Below are 20789 nucleotides of genomic sequence, written 5' to 3' on the forward strand. Positions count from 1 at the left end.
ATGGCTTCCAAGTTTTCTTCCTCCTCCTCCTCCTCCTCCTATGCCAAACGACGAGTAGTCCCCTCCGTTCTCTATCTAATTATTTTCTCTCTATTCTTCCTATGCCTAATTATCTCGTTTAACTTTCGTCCCACCAAGTCAAATAATTGCGCTACCATTCGAAACCAACAGGTTATCAAGAATGAAACCAAGAACGAAAGAAAGAACGTAGATTGGTTCGTTGCCATTTCCAAGCTATTCAAAATCAAGGGTAGAAAAATTAAGGTAGGTTTGGTCAACGTAGATGAACACATTCATAGTCAGCTCCATGGACTATCGGATGTAGAGGCAGTCTCAGTGGCATTCGAACGCGTAGCTAGGGATCGGAAATGGAAGGACTATTTTCCCGAATGGATAGATGAAGACGAGAAATGGGGGAAGCCGAAGTGTCCGGAAATCCCAATTCCTAAGCTGGAGCATTACGAGGGCATAGATGTGGTACTGGCCAAGGTTCCCTGTGGACCAAATGGGACGAGTGACAGGGAAGGGATTAGAGATGTGTTTAGGTTACAAGTTAACTTGATGGTGGCTAATCTAGTGGTGGGTAAAGGGTGGATGAAGCCCGATGCTCATCGGACGGTGTACGTTGTGTTTATCGGGGATTGTGGACCGATGGTGGAGATTTTCAGATGTGATGATCTTTTGATGCATAGAGGGAATTATTGGGTTTATAGGCCTAATATTGGGAGATTGAAACAAATTGTGCATATGCCTGTTGGATCTTGCCAAGTTGCCTCAGGTTATGCGGAAACAGGTACTAATTAACTAACTATTTACTAGTTTAATCACAATTGATTTCTTCCTGCAGTTCCAACATACTTTCAGTCAGTTGATCGATTCTTTTTACTTTTGTAATGAAAATCAACTGATTGGTTATCCTTAATTAACATTTGATGATATGTGTACAGGATCTCCTAAGATTAGTGTCTAAGCAGGTTTTTTTTTTTTAATATTTTTTTTTCTTCTGTAGGATTATGGTATTATAGCTTTGTTCCACTTGTATCATGAAATTTGAGTTTAGAACATCACCCCTAAACATTAGTTAGTGCCAATGTCCTCTTGCCGTTGTCATGTCAATTATTCTGTCAAATTTAGGGTTAGTTTCGTCCATTTTGTACAATAAACGCGTTATGTAGCAAAACTGTAAGATTCAATTCTCCTTAATTATTTTTTCGTCTCCTAACTCAATTATCAAAATTCTACATATTTCTACTTTCTCGTGGATGTACAATTTTGTTGACGTATATGCTTCTCAAAGTTTGTCATTTTTATTACTCATAATTGACTATTAACAGCAAAATTGTGACAAAATCGACGATTGGGGAAAAGGGAAGGGAAATTGAAAGTTTAGGGACGCTCAAAATCAAGCTGAAAATTTTAAGGACAAAGTGGAATAAGGTCGAAAGTTTAGAACATTGCAAAAGCTTTGAGTTAAAAGAAGGGGATTTAATTTAGGGGAGTAAAATCTCACACTTATAACTGTTCTATATGGTGCCACTTAATTAGAGTAAATTATATATATGTCCATCTAATTAATTGTTTAAAAATGTTCACAAATTATTTAGTCTAAGTAAATTATTTGAATATATTGTTGCAGGCAGAGAAATCTGGAGAAAATTCATGTTAGAAACAAGCTCATGGATTCAATACGAGGGACGTAGACTTGCCTATGTGACAATCCTGCACTCCTCAGAAGCCTATGTGTGTGGTGCAATAGCCCTAGCTCGAAGCATCAGGCAAACCAACTCCACCAAAGACCTAGTCCTCCTTGCAGATGACTTCATCACTCCCAAATCCATCCAAGGCCTAACCGCGGCAGGATGGAAGATCAAGCGAATCCAGAGAATCCGAAGTGCATTTGCTAAAAAAGGGTCGTACAACGAATGGAACTACAGCAAACTCCGCGTGTGGCAGCTCACGGAGTATGACAAGGTTATTTTCATTGACGCGGATCTTCTAGTCCTCAAGAACATAGATAGTTTCTTCGTGCACCAACAGTTGTCAGCCGTGGGGAATAACCGGGTGTTGTTCAACTCCGGCTTGATGGTTGTGGAGCCATCGAACTGCATGTTCGAATACCTAACGCAAAAAACATCCAAACTCGAGTCTTACAACGGCGGCGATCAGGGGTTTTTGAATGAGATTTTTACTTGGTGGCATAGGTTGCCTTGGAGGCTAAATGCACTAAAATGTTTCGGGGGATCAAAAGGTGCAAATCATGAGATGGCTGAGGACCTTTATGCACTACATTACTTGGGGTTCAAGCCTTGGGCATGTTACAGAGATTATGACTGCAACTGGGAAGGGTATAAAAGAAGCATTTTCGCGAGCGATTCGGCTCACGAGAAATGGTGGAAAGTGTATGATCAGATGCCACAGAAGCTGAAATCTTACTGTGGTTTGACGAAGAAGATGGATGAAAATTTGAAGACGAGGAGAGTGAAAGCAGCGAAGGCTAATTATTCTGATGGACATTGGAAAATTGTGATTAAGGACCCCAGACAACATCATTTGTATATATAGTCCTTGCTTTTATTTTAATTTTTGGTGTGTAACTTTATGTAATTGTGGTCTTTTTTTTCATGATTTGAGTTGATTAGTGCCTTGGGTTCCAAAGAACAAGTGGATTGTGAAATTTAAACATATGTATGAGAAGCAGTATTTATATTTTGTTCGAAAAACCGAACGCAGTGGTGTTTTAAAATTCGTACAGCCGACTCTACTTAGTGGAATAAAACTTTGTCATTGTTATCGATCAATTTCCATTACATTGAAACTAATGAACTACTTTAGCTACCAAAAGCTAACACAAGGATTATAGCGAAGCGTATTATTCAGCTACTATTTCATTTACATTTGTTCTTGTAAACTATAGCCAAACATAATGATAAAATTGTTGAATCAAAGACACAATGATTAAATTAACTAAATTAGTAACCTTACCTTTATTTACTTTATAAGTAATGAGGAAGTTTGTATACAATCAATGTTCAACTTAAATCACACATATTTTCAAATTTTTCAACTTAAATCTTGGATGCATTGTGAATTAGAAAATAAAGTTTTAACCAGGCAACCATCATGACATATGCTCCCATTATCTCATTTATAATATAAAGCAATCCGACCAAACCATGGCTTACCTAGTAACTTTCCGACCATCATCACTTCCTCATCTTTTATTTTAAAAAGTATAAAAGATAGAGATTTGAACTATAGACATTTTTCGAATATTTGATATGAAAGAAAATATGTCAATTATGTTGTGTAACTTGCATTAAACAAATTCACTGCTATATGACGTCGTAGTTCAATAGTGTATTGTTATGTTGATAAATTTACACGTAACATTGTATGGTTTGAAATGCTGCAATGACGACGAAATTGTTTTACGTATGACCTCTTGTTGGGAGACAGAAGGAATAAAACTTAACTACATGGTACAATTTTATCAAAAGAATAAACTATATAGTACAAATTACAAAGTCTACAACATGTAATTTCCTCTATTTTGGCCCTAGCCAACAGAAGATTTCAGTGCATATTATTTTATTTTCATTTGTTATTATTATTTTTTCAAAAAACTCCTCCACCTTTTTCCCTCCTCCCTCTCTCTCTCTCTCTCTCCTCCCAAGTTTCTCACTCTACTCTGCCGATCACATGAAACCCCAAATCAACAGCAGAACGTAAACGCTCTCTCAATCAAACCACACAAACACTCGCAGAGAGGGAGATGCAAGACATTTTCGGATCAGTTCGCCGATCACTGGTGTTCCGCCCAGCATCGGACAATGAAGACTCCCAAGGAGGAACCCTAGTCGACAAGATCAATTCCTGCATTCGGAAATCCAGAGTCTTCTCCAAGCCCTCTCCGCCGCTTCCATTGCCGGCAATGGCGAAGGAAAACGCTCCTCCGATCCGGTGGCGGAAGGGCGAGTTGATCGGCTGCGGTGCCTTTGGGCGTGTTTACATGGGCATGAATCTTGATTCCGGAGAGCTTCTTGCGGTGAAACAGGTCCACTTTTTTATCCTATTGAGTTTTCTGCTGCTTTTGGCGTTATTTCTAGGCTCTGAAGTTTTTTCTTTGTTTTTTTTTTTCGGTTTTTAATTCCATCTGGGTTTTGTTAATTTTTTCGGCATTTTGGTTGACCTTTTGCTTTGGGTTTTTAAGCTTGATTTTATATGGGTTTTGATCTGGAGGTGGTGCTGGAGCTGTTTCTAATCAAATTGGATTTTCCCCCAATTTTCATTTCGGAGTTGATTTCGTTTTTGATATTTGGTTTAGGCTAAATATTGAGTTTTTTTTTATAATCATTTTGGAGTATTCAATTTACTAGTTTCATAGCTAGATCAGTCTGGTATTTGGTTCAGAGTATAGTTTTGAATGTTTGTTGGTTGTTTTGCAGGTTCTGATTGCGGCAAATGGCGCTTCAAAGGAGAAAGCACAGGTTTGAATTGAACTCGTCTTACTGCAATTATAAGATTTTAGAATTATATATGCTGTTGGTCATGATGATTGTGATGGATCAGTGTCGACTCTTTACCACCTCTCACTTCCTTTAATGCACTTGAAAAGTTGGATGAGGTCATAGGCAGGATCCTAGAATTTTGGAGAGTTTTTGAAGATGGTTAGTTTTCGGACCCATTGTTGCTAACTTGCTATAGAAGGAAGCATAAATCCATTCTTGTGTATGCCCAGGACGCGTCGAGTCTTGGGTGTCATTGAGGGTGTTGGAGAGCGAGCATAAGTGTCACTGTAAAGTGTGTGAGCCTTGAGGTGCACATAGGATGTGATTGTGGTGGATAGCTGCCCTCTATATTAGATGTTTGTTCACATTTATGAGTGAATTTCAGGTGCATGAGGCGTATGAGTGGATGTTGTGTATGAAGTGTAATGTCTTCTGATCTATATATCACTGCTTTTTACATTTAACTTTCAGCAACAGAGTTTAGTATTTTTTGGACATCTGAAACATTTTCTGAAGATTTTCTTAGTATTACAGTTGATATCTTATCATTTTAGTTGCTTATAATTTGCTGATTAATGGTTTTAATGCTACAAGTAGGCTCACATCAAGGAGCTTGAAGAAGAAGTAAAGCTTCTGAAGAATCTGTCTCATCCAAACATTGTTGTGAGTAGTACTGCCTTGTATCTATATCAACTCTCGAAGTCCCACACTTTTCTGACCCTGTAGCATGTACTTTGTTTTGGATTTTAGAGATATTTAGGTACAGTGAGGGAGGACGATACCTTGAATATTCTGTTGGAATTTGTCCCTGGTGGATCCATATCATCACTTTTGGGGAAATTTGGATCTTTCCCTGAGGCAGTAAGTTCTTGCCAGCTAACTTTGTATTCAGTAGGTGTTTTGAATGCTAAATTTAAACAATCTTTTTGAGCAGGTAATACAAACATATACCAAGCAGTTGCTATTGGGACTAGAATATTTACACAAAAATGGAATCATGCACAGGGACATTAAGGTAGGTATTCCACCTTAACTGTGAGTGGTATGCAACTATGCATGTACAAGAATGTTTCTAGACTCTACCTTAACTTTTCCTTGTAAGTGGCTAATACGCATCTCGTTTTAACTTTCAGGGAGCAAATATCCTTGTTGATAATAAAGGATGCATCAAACTTGCGGATTTTGGGGCATCCAAACAGGTCGTCGAGCTGGTACAAAAACTTATTTTCCTTCCTTTCTCTTCAGATGTGCAGTACTTTTTATGCATGGTTACTTATAATGCATCTCCTATTGAATTGAGAGGTGCTTTGTTGCAGGCAACCATTTCTGGTGCTAAGTCTATGAAGGGTACACCATACTGGATGGCTCCTGAAGTTATTCTCCAGACCGGTCATAGCTTGTATGCACAATTATTACCGTTTAACATCTACTTGATTTCAAGCATGTTATTCGATCATGCTGGCGCTTCTTCCTAGATAGTGATAATAAATTTACATTATGTATTCTATTCTGGATAAGTAAAGAATACTGATATATAAGAATAACTATCCAGCTCTGCTGATATATGGAGTGTTGGATGTACTGTGATTGAGATGGCCACTGGAAAGCCTCCTTGGAGCCAACAGTACCAAGAGGTAATTATTCTGCTAACTCTTTATTTTCTTAAGAAAGTTTTCCCCTTGCTTGTTACACTAATGGCATGTGTTTCTAGGTTGCTGCTCTCTTTCATATAGGGACAACAAAGTCTCATCCACCAATCCCTGAGCACCTATCCTTTGAGGCGAAAGATTTTTTGCTAAAATGTCTGCAAAAGTATGCTACTGATCTTTTTTTCTTTAAATGTTGCAATTACCCATTCCGTTTAATCCATAAATATATTTCTTGTGTAACAATCAACTTACCACTCGAGTATTTATTTGTTCTGAATTTATGTTTACCTTGGTCCTATGGCAGGGAACCGCATTTGAGGTCAGTTGCATCTGAGTTGCTTCAGGTAAATTAAAATTCATTAAGTTTTCGTTCTTGTATTGGAGTTCCTTTTCCGGTAATACATGTTGCACATTGTCTACTTCTACTGCAATTTGTTTGTTGCTTTTGACTGGCGATGCTCCCTTCAATCCTATCAAGTTCTTACACTTTTTCAACTACATGCAGCATCCATTCGTAACTGGGCAGAATATGGAATCAGATCCTGTTTTTCGTACTTCTGTCATGGTAATGAGTGAGATGTTGAATAATGTCGTGTTTGTTTTTCACCATTTAAATCGTTTTAGTGACACTTAATTTGCTATCATCAGGAAGATTCAGAACTCCAATCTCCATCGTATTCTCCAAACCTGCACACCTTGTAAGTATTACAATTATGCTTCTTTGGAACTTGTAAAATAGAAACTTTTTGCTAATGATTTTTCGGAGGATTTTGACATGGTAGCATCAATTTTGTTGCCAGCGAGATGTCAACTTGCCCAGATTCGGATGATTTGTGTAATTTGGGCAGTTTGCAACACTCAACTATACATCCTAACAAGTTGCTGGAAAGTAGAGCCACTTGGGGAAGAAACAGCAATGATGATGATATGTGTCAGATTGATGAAAAAGACGATACTATGGTGGGTGAAGTAAAGCTCAGTTCTTCTTTGATGCCTGACAACATCAAGGTACATGAATTTGTGCCCTTGTGAGTTAGATAAGTTTTAAGCACTCAAGAAATTCAGAAACTAACTGTTTGCATGCTATTCTGTTATGCCAGAGCTTTAACCCAATGTGTGAACCCACTGATGATGAGTTGGTGTGCAAGTTTGGTGGAGGTTTACAAACCGAACAAAATGGAATGGATCTGGGTCTGGATACCAATCACCAAACTGATTTTCCTGCCGGCAACTCTGGAACAATTGGAGAGGGAGAAAAAGATTTTTCATTTCCTTGTGGAACATCACTTGCGGAGGAAGACGATATACTTACTGAATCAAAAATCACGGCTTTTCTGGATGAGAAGGTACAGTTTTGGTTGGAGTCAGTATTAGGTGTCTTCTATGTTGTGATATTATGCTTTTGTAAATTTTGGTTTGGACTTGATTATTTCTGAACTGTGCTGTTTTTCCAAATCTCAGGCCCTAGAACTTAAAAAGCTGCAAACGCCATTATTTGAAGAGTTCTACAACAGCTTGAATGTAATTTGCTCGCCAAATTTTGTGGATAACTCGCCTGATGAACCTACCTCAAGGTACTTGAAATTACCTCCCAAAAGTAGATCACCCAGTAGGGGAGTAGCTGATGCTCTTAGTACTGGAAGCCCTGGGAGTAATGGCAGGCTGGTTTCAAATATTGGTAATGCAAATGTTCAAACTGCACACGACATGCCATCACCTCCATGCAGTCAGCAAGAGCCAGGCAGTCCAAGGTTAGTTCATGTCATTTCTTTTCTGTTTCCTCTCTCTACCCTTTTGAGTAATCTGATATATGATACTTCTCACAGTATGAGCTCCTCTGAGAGAGAGAGGAAGTGGAAAGAAGAGCTTGATCTAGAGCTTGCGAGAAAGCGAGGTAGAGTTTACTTTTTCCACGTGTGGTTTCTAATTCCAACTATATAGGGTTATTATAGCAGCTGTCTTTTGTGCTCCATCATTTTGGTTAAAGTTTGAAGGACCGTTTGCATTCTGGTTACAAATAAAATCATTTAAGATTTTATGTTGATTGGCGCAATAGTCCTGAAGTTGTGGGATTTTGATTTGCCCACGAAGATTATATCTCTGTACTGTTAACATATCTTGTCTGAAGTTTAGTTGTACAAATGACAAACATGTAAACCAACAAACCATCCTATATGTTATTCAACCGTCACTTAACTAAAATGATTTTATCAAATTTCTTGTTTTTGCAGAGATGATGCGCCAAGCAGGTGTAGGAGGGAAAACATTATCTCCGAAGGATCGAGGTTTAAATCGGCAGAGAGAGCGAACTAGGTTTGCATCTCCAGGCAAATGACTTAGAAGTCGGTCATAGCTTCCTGTTGAGAGTTCATCTTTGGATTGGAGTTTGGGTCGTAGCAGTAAATGCCTGCGGTGCTCCGGCTTTCCAAAATCCAGTTCCACAAGGAAACAGCAGTGCTGCAGCATCTGATTCGTCCAATTCAATTTCTCTTTGTGCAACCACCTATAGTGGTATTGCTTGTATGTCCTATCAAAGGCCAAGCTAGTGTAAGCATGCCTGTATAAAATTGTTGGATACGAGTATATTATTTTTGGGGCGGGCGAATTATACATGTTTTCATGTTTGGTATCCGGTGAATAGAAATTGTATTATTGATTTAGTAATCTGGATCTTATGGCACATGATATATAGATTGCCACTTTTGATGTGTGTTTCTGATTGTTGTGATTAATAGCGGTTTATGTTTGTAGTAATCTCTGTCTCTCTCTCTCTGAGTAGTTACATTGGAACTAAATAGGGTAACACAGTAACTACTAACTACCCAGAAACAAAGAAAGAAGCGCCTACGAAAGGCCACCAAAAGTGTGATCTCCGGAGGAACAGCCAAGTCACCAATAATAACTTGGTGGACAATGAGGTAGCGTTTGGTACGCAGACGGGACGGAATGGCATGGAGGTTCCATGCTATGTTTGGTGTACGCTCAGGCTGGAATGGAACGAAAGATTAAATGACAATCGTACCCATCCACTCCGACGAGTTCGACCTTACCTAAGCCATCGCAGACGAGTTCAATGTCATCCCTCATATCTTCTGCCTAATCCTTGCCATCCCATCCCTCGAGTGATAGCGTCGGCCATGGCCTTTCGTCGGATTTCCCTGGTACCCTTCTGTTCTTCTTGTTTGTTTCCCCAGAAAATTTCCTCTCTTTGGCTTTCTGAGGAACCTTTTATCCGATCTGGATGTTCTTCGTTTTGCTGTTTTTCTTCTTTGAATATAGAATTCAAACGCAAAGAAAATTGCTTTTTGTTGGGTTTTTATCATTCAGTTTCTCAGAAAATTTGAAGTGCGATCACAGAAACTTGTTTTCTTGGAAAAACAAGAGAACTCAGTTTTTGAGTTGATCTGTTGAGGTAAATTTCGATTTTTAATGAATATTTTATGCTAATTGTGTAGAAATGGAGAGATCTCTGGAATTTTGATTATTTTTGAAGTGAAATTAATGAAAAAGAGGAGGGGTATTGTTGTCCAAAAAGTTATAATTTTGTGTTCCATAGGCTAGAACAAGTCGTTCCAGGGGGGAGGGTGGCACGAAAGTTTGACTAAAATCCGTTCCACGGGAGGCAAATTGGCACACCAAACGTGAGATGAGTGCGTCCCGTCCCACTACATTTTATCCCATCCCACACACCAAACAGTACCTCAGGCCGTCCTTGTTCAGAACCAAATCAAGGAGAGTGGTGCTCTATTGACCCAACAAAAATGCTCCACAATCCGCAATTCAGAAAGCAAAGCAACAGTGAGCCGCACCATTAACTTCGCGTCTAGGCCCCTCCAAACTTCCAACAAATCCTCGGAAAGGTGTTGCTCAGATACGACTTTTAACAAGAGAGGATAGATAGAGTGGGCACCCATCTTTTGATGTTACCATTCAGGCATTTGGTTACGGTCCCCTGGCTCAGGTGATGGTGGTAAGGACACTCTTAATATCGAAATTGTAAAAAGTTTAACATACGAATACAACCAATAGTGAGGGATGGGGAATCAAAATTAGGACATCGAGTGTAGGGGCAAAAGCTCTTAAACAACATAACGTCTCCAAAAAAAAAAAAAAAAAAAATCGAACTTATTGAATATCACTCGAAAGTCAAATCTTGTACATGAAAAAATGGATGACAAATTCACACTCATAAGCGAAAAATGAACAACGAAATTTTGAGACTATGGACATTGAGAAAATATCTGAAACACCAAAAGAATCAAACAAAACCACCAATCTATGCATAAACATGTTTCAAATTCTCCGAGCTGAAAGTCCCAATGGCACTGAGGAAGTCGGACGCTGTTTCAAACCATGCATTAATAGTGCTCCCTCACTACTCTTCTGCACACTCTTTCTGCTCTTCAATGGTGACACCAACCTGGTTGCCAATCTTGACGGCGAAAATGACCTGCGAAGTTTTGAAGCAGTTGACATCTTCGGTGACTTCTTGGCTTTCGTTGGAGACAGAGAAGAAACCAATGGAGGGCTCTTGATCTTGATCTGAAACTTGGAAGGTGAAGGAAACTTCGAAGCAGAAGGCGGGGACTTGATCAGGAACTTGTGCGGAGTCTGAATCCTTGGCCTATCATTGTTACAATCGTTTCTGCCAATGACCGGTGATCTTGTTCTGCAGAACTTCTGCTGCTGAGAAGAATCTGAAGCCGAAAACAAAGGGTTGGGAAACAACACACTTTTTTTAGCCCAAGGCCTATTTTTCGGAGATACTCTGTTTGCCACGTATCTGTTGTTTTCTTTCTCCATTTCTCTCTTGTGTGGAGGTGAGACCTTGAAATTGATCCGGGAACGAGCCCGTTGCAGTACCGGGGAACCGGATTCTGATCGAGTGGATTGAGACTTGTTGTGCTTCTCCTTCTTTCTTCTGGCCCTGAGCTCTGTGTTTTCAGGGTTCTGCCTTTGTTTCCCTTGTGTCATTGGGGTTTTGGGGTCTTCTGAAGTGGTTTTCTTTGTTTTGTTGCCAATTGCTGCTATTATTTCTCTTGCAAATTGGCTTGCTTGTAGAATTTCTCCGACGGTTTCACCGACCAGCATTGCCGGCAAGGACATTCTCTGCCACTCCCCTGAATTCAATAGCAATGAAGTTACTACCTATTTCAAAAAAATTCTTGCTTTATGTTTGGTTTTCAAGAACAGGTTACAAAGGAAAGAAAGAAATTTCGTAGAGGTGGGTTAGGTTAGTTGGACATTACAGTGTGGCAAACATATTTGTACCGAAGAGCTATAATACCCCTCCCGTGGATTAAAGCAGTTTAGAATGTCGTATTTTCAAAAAGAAAAGTTTCAGATTTTGAACCTAAACTCAATTTTGTTCTTTGAGAAAAGTGAAGAATAAACTTCATGTCAGAAAATCCATTTGGCCATATCTATGATTTTAAGGGGGGGGGGGGGGGGGAGGGGAGAGAGAAAGAGAGAGAGAGAGAGAGAGAGAGAGAGAGAGAGAGAGAGAGATACCTCCTGCCTTTGCTGGAAACTTGCCAACAGGAGATTTTCTAGTGGCTGAGCCTTTAATCCTGCATAAATCAAAAGACCCATTTCAGTTCCAATATCAAAACTGACCAAAACTAATAAAAAACTTCAAATCCAAGCAAAAGCTGGGATTTTTTGTTCCTGGTTTGTACAAATCAAATTCAAATCAGATTCTGAATTACCTTGCAGTTTCTTGTTTGCATCGGAGGCTAGTCCTGAGATAGCCTCTAGTACTCCGAGGGCTGAGACTCACTCCTGAGATCACCTTCGTACCGCCCGAAACTGTGTACTGCAGCTCCTGCAACCGAGCCATACATCTATCCACCTTCACAAACCCACATAGCAACACAAACCCATTAGTCCAAAACACAAGAAATCGCATCAGAGAGATTCAAATTCCTCAAAACACAGATGCTCTGCGCCGAGGAAATGAAGGAAAGGCAGAAAACAAAACTTTCAAATTCTTGGTTTTTTTTTTCTTTCTGTGAAATTTTTTAATTCATCTATCCAACTTCACGAACCCACAAAATTACAGAAACCCATTGCTCCAAACCACATGAAAATCCACGAGATATTCAAATTCCGCCAAAGTTCGATGCTGGAGTTACAAAGAACTGAACTTTCAACTCCGGAGTTCTTGAACTCCAAGAAAAAAATTGAAGTAGCTCACCTTCTTCACTGTTTCTCTGAGGAGAAGAGGATTGAGAGGGGCTACCATTTTCCTCTGCTCTGGTGGGGTTTTTGCAACCATTTTTTACTTAAGACACGAGAGAAAAACACTTAGTGGGAAGTGGGTCTCCAAGATCTCTCTCTCTCTCTCTCTCTCTGCTTCTTTCTCTTTGGTTTCCTTTTTGGCCTTCGCAGTTTGTCTTCCTCAGTGCAGAAGTCAAACCCAGATGGAAGCAGCAACCCTTTTGGTAACGGATCCTTTGTTTAAGTTTCTGTTTTGGTGTCCAACGGTCGAATTTATCCAACCAAACGCACGCAAACGGCCACTTTTCATTTATTTTCAATTTTTAATGGGAACCTTTGATTGCGTATTTAGATCTAACGGTCAGTACGCTTTGTTACTTTTACTTATCGTGTACAGCTGCATCCCAACCCGGATCCTCGCCAGATCTTCTTTGTGAGGATTTCAGAGATCCGTCAATCTTATCCGTTTATCATACATCGTGCAGTAAAAAATTATTTAAAATTAAACATAAACAGTACTTAATAAAAACTGACCGCATAATGTACGATAAACAGACACGATTTACGAATCTTTAAGACCCTCACCAAAAGAATGCGGGAAGGATCTTGTTGGCTTGAACACCCATGGACACCATGTACGATCAATTCGTTTTTCCACGCATGATTGATGTGTACTTGGTCCAAGACGCAAATACTTGTGTAAGTTTTGGATCATGAGATCTAATTTAGTGTTTTGTTCGACTATAATAGATGATTACATTATCATAAATCACTTTTAACATATCATATAATGCAATGATTAAATCTTGGATATCTTTTTCTTCTTCTTTTTTCATAAAAATAAGAGCAAGCACAAGTTTGATGGTGATGGTTTTCATATATTGAACTGGTTTTTTGGGGTCTCATTATTTCTGACTTGAAAAACCAAACGTTCCCCTTGATCTTCCGGGTGGAAACATGACCCGTATGGGCCCCTCCTCTCTCTCTTATTCCTTCAAATTTGGAGATTTTCTTCTTTTCTCATACTGCTTGCTAGAGAGAGTTGGAGAGGAGGCGACTCTACATTTCAGCATCGATACGGAGATTCGCCATCATGTCCATGTCCAAAGCAATTTTGAACTAATCTAAGAGAGTTTTAACGAAACATTCTTAGTACTGTTCATTTTTAATGAAAATGATATTTTTATTTTAAAAAATCACTCATGGTACTATTCACTTACAACACCTTTTTGTCATTTTGATTAAAATTTAAAGTTTTTAAGTCATTTTCTTTAGTTTTCCTCTAATTTTGTAATAATGGTTGCTATCAAGAAATTGAATCGGGAAATGTTCAAGGATTTCAAGGGCTCCAAGTATTTTACTTGTTTTTATCTTCTTCTTTTTTCAACTTTGATTGCATTATTGGAGATTTTTAATTAATTAGGACCATATGAGTGTATAAAAGTGTTTACAAAATATATATGAATGTACAACAGGACATGTTAGCTTAGCATGAATTAGGCAAATGGTTTCAGATTAGATTGAATTTTTACAAGAATGATCTATTGATCGAGTCTTACAAAATAGACTGTTTAAATCATTGAAGTTTGACGTGCAGTGGATCCCAAAACTAATCCCTATTTAAAAAAAAACAAAAATAAAAATCCATTTGCATAAAATGCCTGTTTAACCTAGAGTACATACTAGGGTATCCCTCTAAGCTTATATATTATTAAAACCAGAAACTCCCATGCATGTGATTCGTTCCCATTGAGAATGTGATTGACATGTCTATCAGTCAATGTCACTATAAATCACTCTTTACATAACATCCCACTAATTAAAGTTAACTTAGCCTTAGTTTGCTTCCGTTCATACCAACCAGCATTTCATAGCATCACTCTCAAAGAAAGTCACTTGTTCAAGGCACTAATAATTCATCCCAAATTAGCAAACAATGCACATGCATGTCACTTTTGATTGCAAAAATGTGGGGAATATTAGAATCCCAGCTCGATCATACTTAGCGAAACTTTTTCAGCTGAAATGGCGCCTTTACGGAGAGTGCATTTCATATCGGAATCGGATTCATTCGGATCCTAATAATCTGAGTCTAAGGATAAAATGATTTGAACCGTTAAAATTTGATCAAATGGTTACAAACAAGGGTCCCCTCTAAAGTTATAATAATTATAGTCATTTGATCAAATTGCAACGGTCCAAATAAAATATTCATTGGACTCAGATTATTGGGATCCAGTTCCTTTCATAGCAACACTACTCTTTTTTTTTTTTTTTTGGTTGGTACAAAGGAAGGCCTACAGCAACAAAAACAGAACACAACTTAAACAAATCTGGGTCTACTAACTCCTATAAATGATAGAAAATAGAAAAGGACTAGGATTCTCTCCCCTCCTCTTTCTATCCCCTTCCATTCCCTCCTCTTACATTTTCTTATTTTGTCTTTCTCTTGCTATGAAAAATTAATATAAGATGTTGACGTGGCTTAACCGTGACTATTCAAATAGGAAGGGAGGGAAGAAGAGGGAAAAAAAGAGGGGAGAGAATCCTACTCCAATCTAAAAACAGATAAAGCTACTAAGTGTTCATACTAATAATTTACGGCCTCTTGTGTATTTTTGTATGTGTCTTGAAGATGACAAACACATTTATTTAGTTTGACGTTTGGTGTGTATCAATAATCCAATATCAATCTATATATAACATGTAACATCTCTCCCACTCTTCTCTAGTACTCCGTTTGAAGTTAACGGGCGTTAGAAACTTGAGGTGCAAGCAAATAACTCCGTTTGAAGTTAACGACGGTTAGAAACTTGAGGTGCAAGCAAATGAATCAAACAAAATACAAAGGAAAAATAAGTAAGACCATTTCCATGCTATAAGGTTATGACATAGACATGTTAATAATTGTTTTAGATACCCATCTAATTTGGATACTTAATAATGATGGCCAATTAGCAAACTTTGTATTAGATACCCAATACCAAAAGGACTATAGAGGGAGTGAGCATTAAGGTATAGTTGAGTTGAGTGTGGCTGCATTACTAATTAGGAAAATGAATAAAAGGAATGGAACTCATATGAGTGTACAACAGAGGAATAAAAGTGTTTACAAAATATACATATGAATGTGCAATGGGTCAGGTCAACTCAACATGAATTATTTAAAACCGGCCCAATTATATAATATGCAGATGGTACGTAATTTTATGTCAACTAAATTTATGTTAACGGAAGATTCAGTGCAACACTGAACCCAATTACATTCTAGGATTTATCGCTGATGGATATTCGTGATTTTTGATTGCCATCCCACCCCTCGCCACACCCCCCCTCCCCCCCCCCCCCCCCCCCCAAAAAAAAAAAAAAACTTGTATGGAGCTTCTCCCTAAACTTTTAATTTGAACTTAATTTTAGTGGATTACCTCTCTGAACTTTTATAAATAGTCAAATTCCTCTTGGCGCTAGATTTTAAATTTTTTCTTCTAATTTTCTATCCATCTTGATTACGTGAACAACACATGGCAACTGTATGAGGTCAAAAATGATGGAAAATTAGATGGATGAAAAGTTCTAAAATCTAACATCAGGGGGGAAATTGGCTATTTATAAAAGTTAAGGGAGTAATCTACTAAAATGAAAGTTTAGAGAAAAATTGGCAGCTCCATACAAATCTGGGGACAAATCGACAACTACCTCTTCTAATTTATGAAATCTAACCTTTTGCCATTCAACAAGAAAGTGCTACAAAGTGGTTTAACAATGAAGGCAAGAGAATACAAAGGGATATTATGGGTAGGAGAAATATGAATGATTAGTAGGCAAGAAGCATACATTTTCAGTACTATCACAACAGTTTTACGGTAAAAAAGAAAAAAAGGATTTACTGTTTAAAGGTAGTTGAAAATATAGACGACGAATTGGTTCACCGCATGTCATTCGAACCTCGGAGAGGCAGTAACAGTGATGGCCTTCTGTTTTTCATGCCTCTCAGCTTGAGTGGACTCCAGATTACTGGTTTCCGTTGTAGTGCAACTGCTGCCGGATGCCTCGCTGCCCTGACTGAACCAGCCAGTGTCGGGGGACTACCCATGAACTTGCTGCTTCTCCTCATTGTGGTTGGTGTTGTCTCTGCTTCCGACTTCAATTCAGGCATCGGGGAGAACAGCCTCGAATACCGTGCCTTTCGTGGATCCCTTGCGAACGACAGTCTGCCACTGTTAAATAGAGAGGCAGAGGTGTGGAGGGGTGTTGTCATGTGAGAGTTCGGGTCAGGGCGATATGTAGCAATAGAGACTCGTCTCTTAGGCTGGAGAACCTGTTGTGTTGTTGCGGGTGGAGGTCTGACAGCAATGGAGATTCTTCTCGGTAAAATTTGGCTTTTCTGGTTTCTTCCTGCTAGTGCTGTTGTGGAGATGTTTTCTTTTCCATCCACTGAAGATGGGACGGGAGTTCTAGAGATGGTTTTTTTGGGCGGTAAAGCAGATGGTGGGGGCATGAAGTTGGAAATTCTTCGCAAAGGTAGCCTTGATCTTGGAGGAGCCAATGGCGGTTTCTTCTCTGCAGCAGTCTTCTGAGCTCCTTGTTTTCGGAATGATGATGCTGAAGACTGATGAGAAACCGCTGCGAAAGCTCTAGTCTCCTGTTTCAGTCTGGTCTTCCTTTCCTCAGCCAACTGGTTCTCAAGGTCTCGATTCTATGAAAAAAAATTCAGTTATTGAACAATGAACAAACAGACAAAAAAACTCAATAAGAAATTCAAGTCGCCTTGAAGATAGATTACCTTTTCTTGTAGATTTCTGCAGATGTGTTCCCTTGAAGCAAGCCTCAACTGCAGAGACTGTATGCAATCCTGTAGTTTCTTTGTTTCTTTCTCGTCATGTTTAGCCTTTTCAGCCTGTTAAATAGGAATTAAAATTTTCGTAATGTGAAATCAAGATAAGCTAGAACAAAAGTATGCTTTAATTATAACACATACCATTTGTTTGTACTTGAACAGCTCAGTGAGGTCTGCTTGTTTGCGAGCAGGTCCACTCTCTACTCCCCGCACCCGGCTGGCAAAGTTCAATGAACACAGTGTCTCTCCAAGATCTGAGGCACTTGGGCTGATTTGGACAAACATCAAGGTTTTGCAATCTCCCCCTGCAAATCAAATTTCAATTAAAATCATGCATATATAACCAACTTAGAGGAGCCACTCCCATGAAATGAATTATTACTATAAAGGCTCACCTAGAGAACTCTGCAGCATATGAGTAAGCTTCGAATTCCTGGTTTTTTTCCAAAAGAAGAGAAGTTTAGATATGGTAGCCAAATGTGTTTGTGTGTGTGAGTCTCTGTGTGTGTGTGTGTGTGTGAGAGAGAGAGAGAGAGAGAGAGAGAGAGAGAGAGAGAGAGTTGCCTGTAAGGAATGTGGGCTGTCTTGGATGCAAGGGATGAGATAACATCGCCAAGGGCCGAGAGAGATTTATTTATAAACTGAGATTCCTTCAGTCTTTCACCATCAACATCAATCCTCCCCACACGTTCACTGCCAGCCAAGTCTACGAGCCACAGTTGACTCCTTGTCTTTTGCCCATTTATCAAGTTCTCCCCCTTCACTGTCACCCGCAACAAGCTGTAGAAAACAAATTTTCACTGAATAGTGGATACAACCATAGAAAGAAAAATTGGTTGCCTCATATTTCTTGATATTCACTCTGCTTTGAAACATTCAGTGTACTAGTGCCCTTCCATTTAATCTAGCAGAGAAAAAAACAAGAATCTGAAAATGAAGATATTTAAGAGATTTTGAGTGTTAAAGTTACCAGTGAGAGCGGCTGCTCTGCTCATTAGCACTGGTAGATCCAACAGACCTTGCTTGGCTTCCAGACTTTAGCAGTTCCCACATCTCTTCAAAGCCATAAACACGCTCTTCGACAAGTCCTGGAACATCTAAGGTTCCGTCTGCACATTGCTTTATTTCCAACCTTTGAACAGAAAACAAATAAGTACATCTATTAGGGATCAACATTATCTCCTCCAACTGAGATTCTTAAGATTGCCAAAGGATATAACATTAAAAAGTTAGACAGTTAACAAACTTAAAATGCTATTAAACTCGTGGAAGCGCTGAGGGTGGTGACGGTCAACTATGATCTATTTCTGCAATTGTCTATGTTACTTGCTAAGTAAGCATTTCAATTGTCAATCAGAGGCCAATTCGATTCTTCAAAATCTTAAGAGCCCAAATGATGTGTATGATGATACTTGATTTGAATAAACAATTTTTCAAATGGCAAGGTTATGGTAGCAAAGCCTACTCAATTAACATCTAAGCAGAAGAAAACTCACTTCTTTGTGGGTTGATTAGTGTTATTGACCAAGAGGTCCCTAATCTTCTCATTATAAACCTCCAGCATACTAACACATAACTCATATCTCATAAAGCCACCTCTGTCTTTTGAAATCCGAAACAACTCCTCCAGAGTCCTGTAGTTAACACCTCTGTTTTCAGGAGTACCCTCCATCGTAAAGGTCTTGCCAGTTCCAGTTTGTCCATAGGAAAAAATGCAGACATTATACCCATCCAACACCGAAGTCACAATAGGCTTCGTTTGGGAAAAAACAGCCTCTGCACATTTGAAAAGCTCAGCATGAAAGATACAAAATATATCTGAAAGTTATCCATCATAACAAAATCAACTGTGGAGTATTAGACAGTGCAATTACAAAATCGGTATGAGTTCTCAACTACCTTGGTCGTCCTCAGGTCTGAAGACATGGTCAAACTTGAACTGCTTTTTCGAGGAATCAGAACAAATGACATGCAGCTCGTTATCTAGGGAGGATTCGAATTCAACAACGAAACCAGATCCGCTTGAAATTTCAGTTTGATTCAAAGGTCTACATCTGCAGAAAACTCGGATGTTGCCTTTAAGCTCAATCACTTCATTGTAAAGTCTCTTTCGCTCGGACAACTCATCTAGGTACTTCTTCTTTAAAAGTTCATGTTCCATACCTAGAGATCCAGAAACAACACCAATTACAATCCAAGATAGAAGGAAAGTCAGAAAATAATCGTGAGTGATCAAAACAAAAGGCTCACTTAGCAGCTGAATGGTGTTTAGAACTGAAGGGTCTGGAAAGGAATTCGTTGTAAGCTTGACTTGATCAGACAAGACAGTATGCTCTTTCTTCAAATCCTAAAAAAATAAGAGCAAAACTGAAAACTTACAGTAAAATTTTTCAAAGATCTAAAACAAAAAGAATGTACAAATGCTATATTAAAGAATTACCTGAATTTTGGTTGTCAAATCAGTGATCTTCTGCAAAACTGGAAGGAACCTTTGACATGGAGAACCTTCTGTTCCGTTCGACGCGCTACTCTCACCAATCAAATCAGAATCTCCGTCGACGGGTTTGGTAGTAATGTCTGGAGTACATTCTGAATAATGTTATAATTAGTGCCTGACTTCAACCACCACTCAAAAATTCACATTTCCATTTTGTTAAAATTAACCTAATTGATTGAATTTCAAAATTTAACAGTTCAGTGGCAACAATTCCTAATTTAAATTACAAAATTAAAAGGGCAAGAACTGCAGAAATTACCCACCTTTGTCGCTCACATCACTGTCCACCTGGCTTGCTATCGTCTCTAGGGTTTTAACTGAAGAAAAAGAGGGATGCAATCAAATCAGAAAATCTCCAAATTCCACATTTTCTTGGACTGGAAAATAAAATTAAAACTAAAAGAAGCAGTAATCTTCGAATCCGAACCTCAAATTCAAACTTCTTGTAATTCAAAAATTAAAAAAAAGGGGGAAATGAAATATAAAAATAAATAAATAAATCATAAACCTGCTTCGGAGGTTGCGGAAGGCTTGGAGTAGTGATCTGGAACGACGTCGGTGCAGTTTTCGTGGAACATTTCCACCGTTTGATCTGAATTAAATCAGGAAAATTCGCGATTAATACAGCGTTCGCTCAACGATTTACCAAGAAATTAAATAAAAAACAAGAAATAATTGAAGAGAGAGAAAGTACCTTCCACGGATTCGAATCGGAGCAAGAATGCGACTTCTGGAGTGTGAGAGAGAGAGAGAGAGAGAGAGAGAGAGAGAGGGAGCGTTTTGAGTTTTGCATTCAGGACCGGAGGGATTTGTGAGGGTAGGGTTTTGATTGCTTTGAAGTTTGAATTGAAGGGATCTTAGCCGTTGGTTTAAATGGAAGGAGCTCTTTTGCTCTAACGGCTATCAAAATTTTCTCGGTGGACCACTTCGTAATGGCCCAATAGGCCCAGTCACTGCGAAGGCAAACGACGCTTAGTTTCACGTCGTCTATGACGCAACATTCACGTTGTTTACCAGTAGAGCTAATTGCAAAATACACCTTTAAGTGAAGTTCAATTTTCAATAGATAACACGTTTTA

General features: G+C 38.8%; 4 protein-coding genes across 4 annotated transcripts; 2 read left to right on the forward strand and 2 right to left on the reverse strand.

Annotated features, from left to right (window-relative positions):
* LOC137745474 (putative UDP-glucuronate:xylan alpha-glucuronosyltransferase 5) lies at window positions 1–2562 on the forward strand. Its single transcript, XM_068485432.1, has 2 exons — window positions 1–793; window positions 1637–2562. Exons 1-2 carry the CDS (start codon window positions 1–3, stop codon window positions 2560–2562), a joined length of 1719 nt encoding a protein of 572 aa, XP_068341533.1.
* Window positions 2563–3637: 1075 nt separating this feature from the next.
* Window positions 3638–8856, forward strand: LOC137744993 (mitogen-activated protein kinase kinase kinase NPK1-like). The gene is made up of 17 exons (XM_068484833.1): window positions 3638–4054; window positions 4446–4487; window positions 5106–5171; window positions 5259–5369; window positions 5443–5523; window positions 5642–5719; window positions 5825–5907; window positions 6061–6142; window positions 6220–6320; window positions 6462–6501; window positions 6663–6722; window positions 6806–6855; window positions 6958–7165; window positions 7258–7503; window positions 7619–7908; window positions 7984–8051; window positions 8389–8856. Exons 1-17 carry the CDS (start codon window positions 3773–3775, stop codon window positions 8490–8492), a joined length of 1992 nt encoding a protein of 663 aa, XP_068340934.1. The 5' UTR covers window positions 3638–3772; the 3' UTR covers window positions 8493–8856.
* A 1443-nt stretch (window positions 8857–10299) lies between these two features.
* Window positions 10300–12569, reverse strand: LOC137744050 (microtubule-binding protein TANGLED-like). The gene is made up of 4 exons (XM_068483912.1): window positions 12354–12569; window positions 11866–12008; window positions 11669–11727; window positions 10300–11277 (listed from the first exon to the last, which is right to left on the reverse strand). Exons 1-4 carry the CDS (start codon window positions 12432–12434, stop codon window positions 10451–10453), a joined length of 1110 nt encoding a protein of 369 aa, XP_068340013.1. The 5' UTR covers window positions 12435–12569; the 3' UTR covers window positions 10300–10450.
* Window positions 12570–15974: 3405 nt separating this feature from the next.
* On the reverse strand, window positions 15975–20524 carry LOC137744991 (kinesin-like protein KIN-14S). The gene is made up of 13 exons (XM_068484832.1): window positions 20405–20524; window positions 20219–20302; window positions 19974–20027; window positions 19654–19802; window positions 19464–19560; window positions 19113–19376; window positions 18710–18989; window positions 18184–18345; window positions 17778–17993; window positions 17609–17646; window positions 17355–17518; window positions 17160–17273; window positions 15975–17072 (listed from the first exon to the last, which is right to left on the reverse strand). The coding sequence occupies exons 2-13, from the start codon at window positions 20286–20288 to the stop codon at window positions 16302–16304; spliced, it is 2379 nt and encodes a 792-aa protein (XP_068340933.1). The 5' UTR covers window positions 20289–20302; window positions 20405–20524; the 3' UTR covers window positions 15975–16301.
* Between the last annotated feature and the right edge of the window lie 265 nt (window positions 20525–20789).

The sequence above is a fragment of the Pyrus communis genome, chromosome 9, assembly GCF_963583255.1.
Source record: "Pyrus communis chromosome 9, drPyrComm1.1, whole genome shotgun sequence".
Taxonomy (NCBI): Eukaryota; Viridiplantae; Streptophyta; class Magnoliopsida; order Rosales; family Rosaceae; genus Pyrus; species Pyrus communis.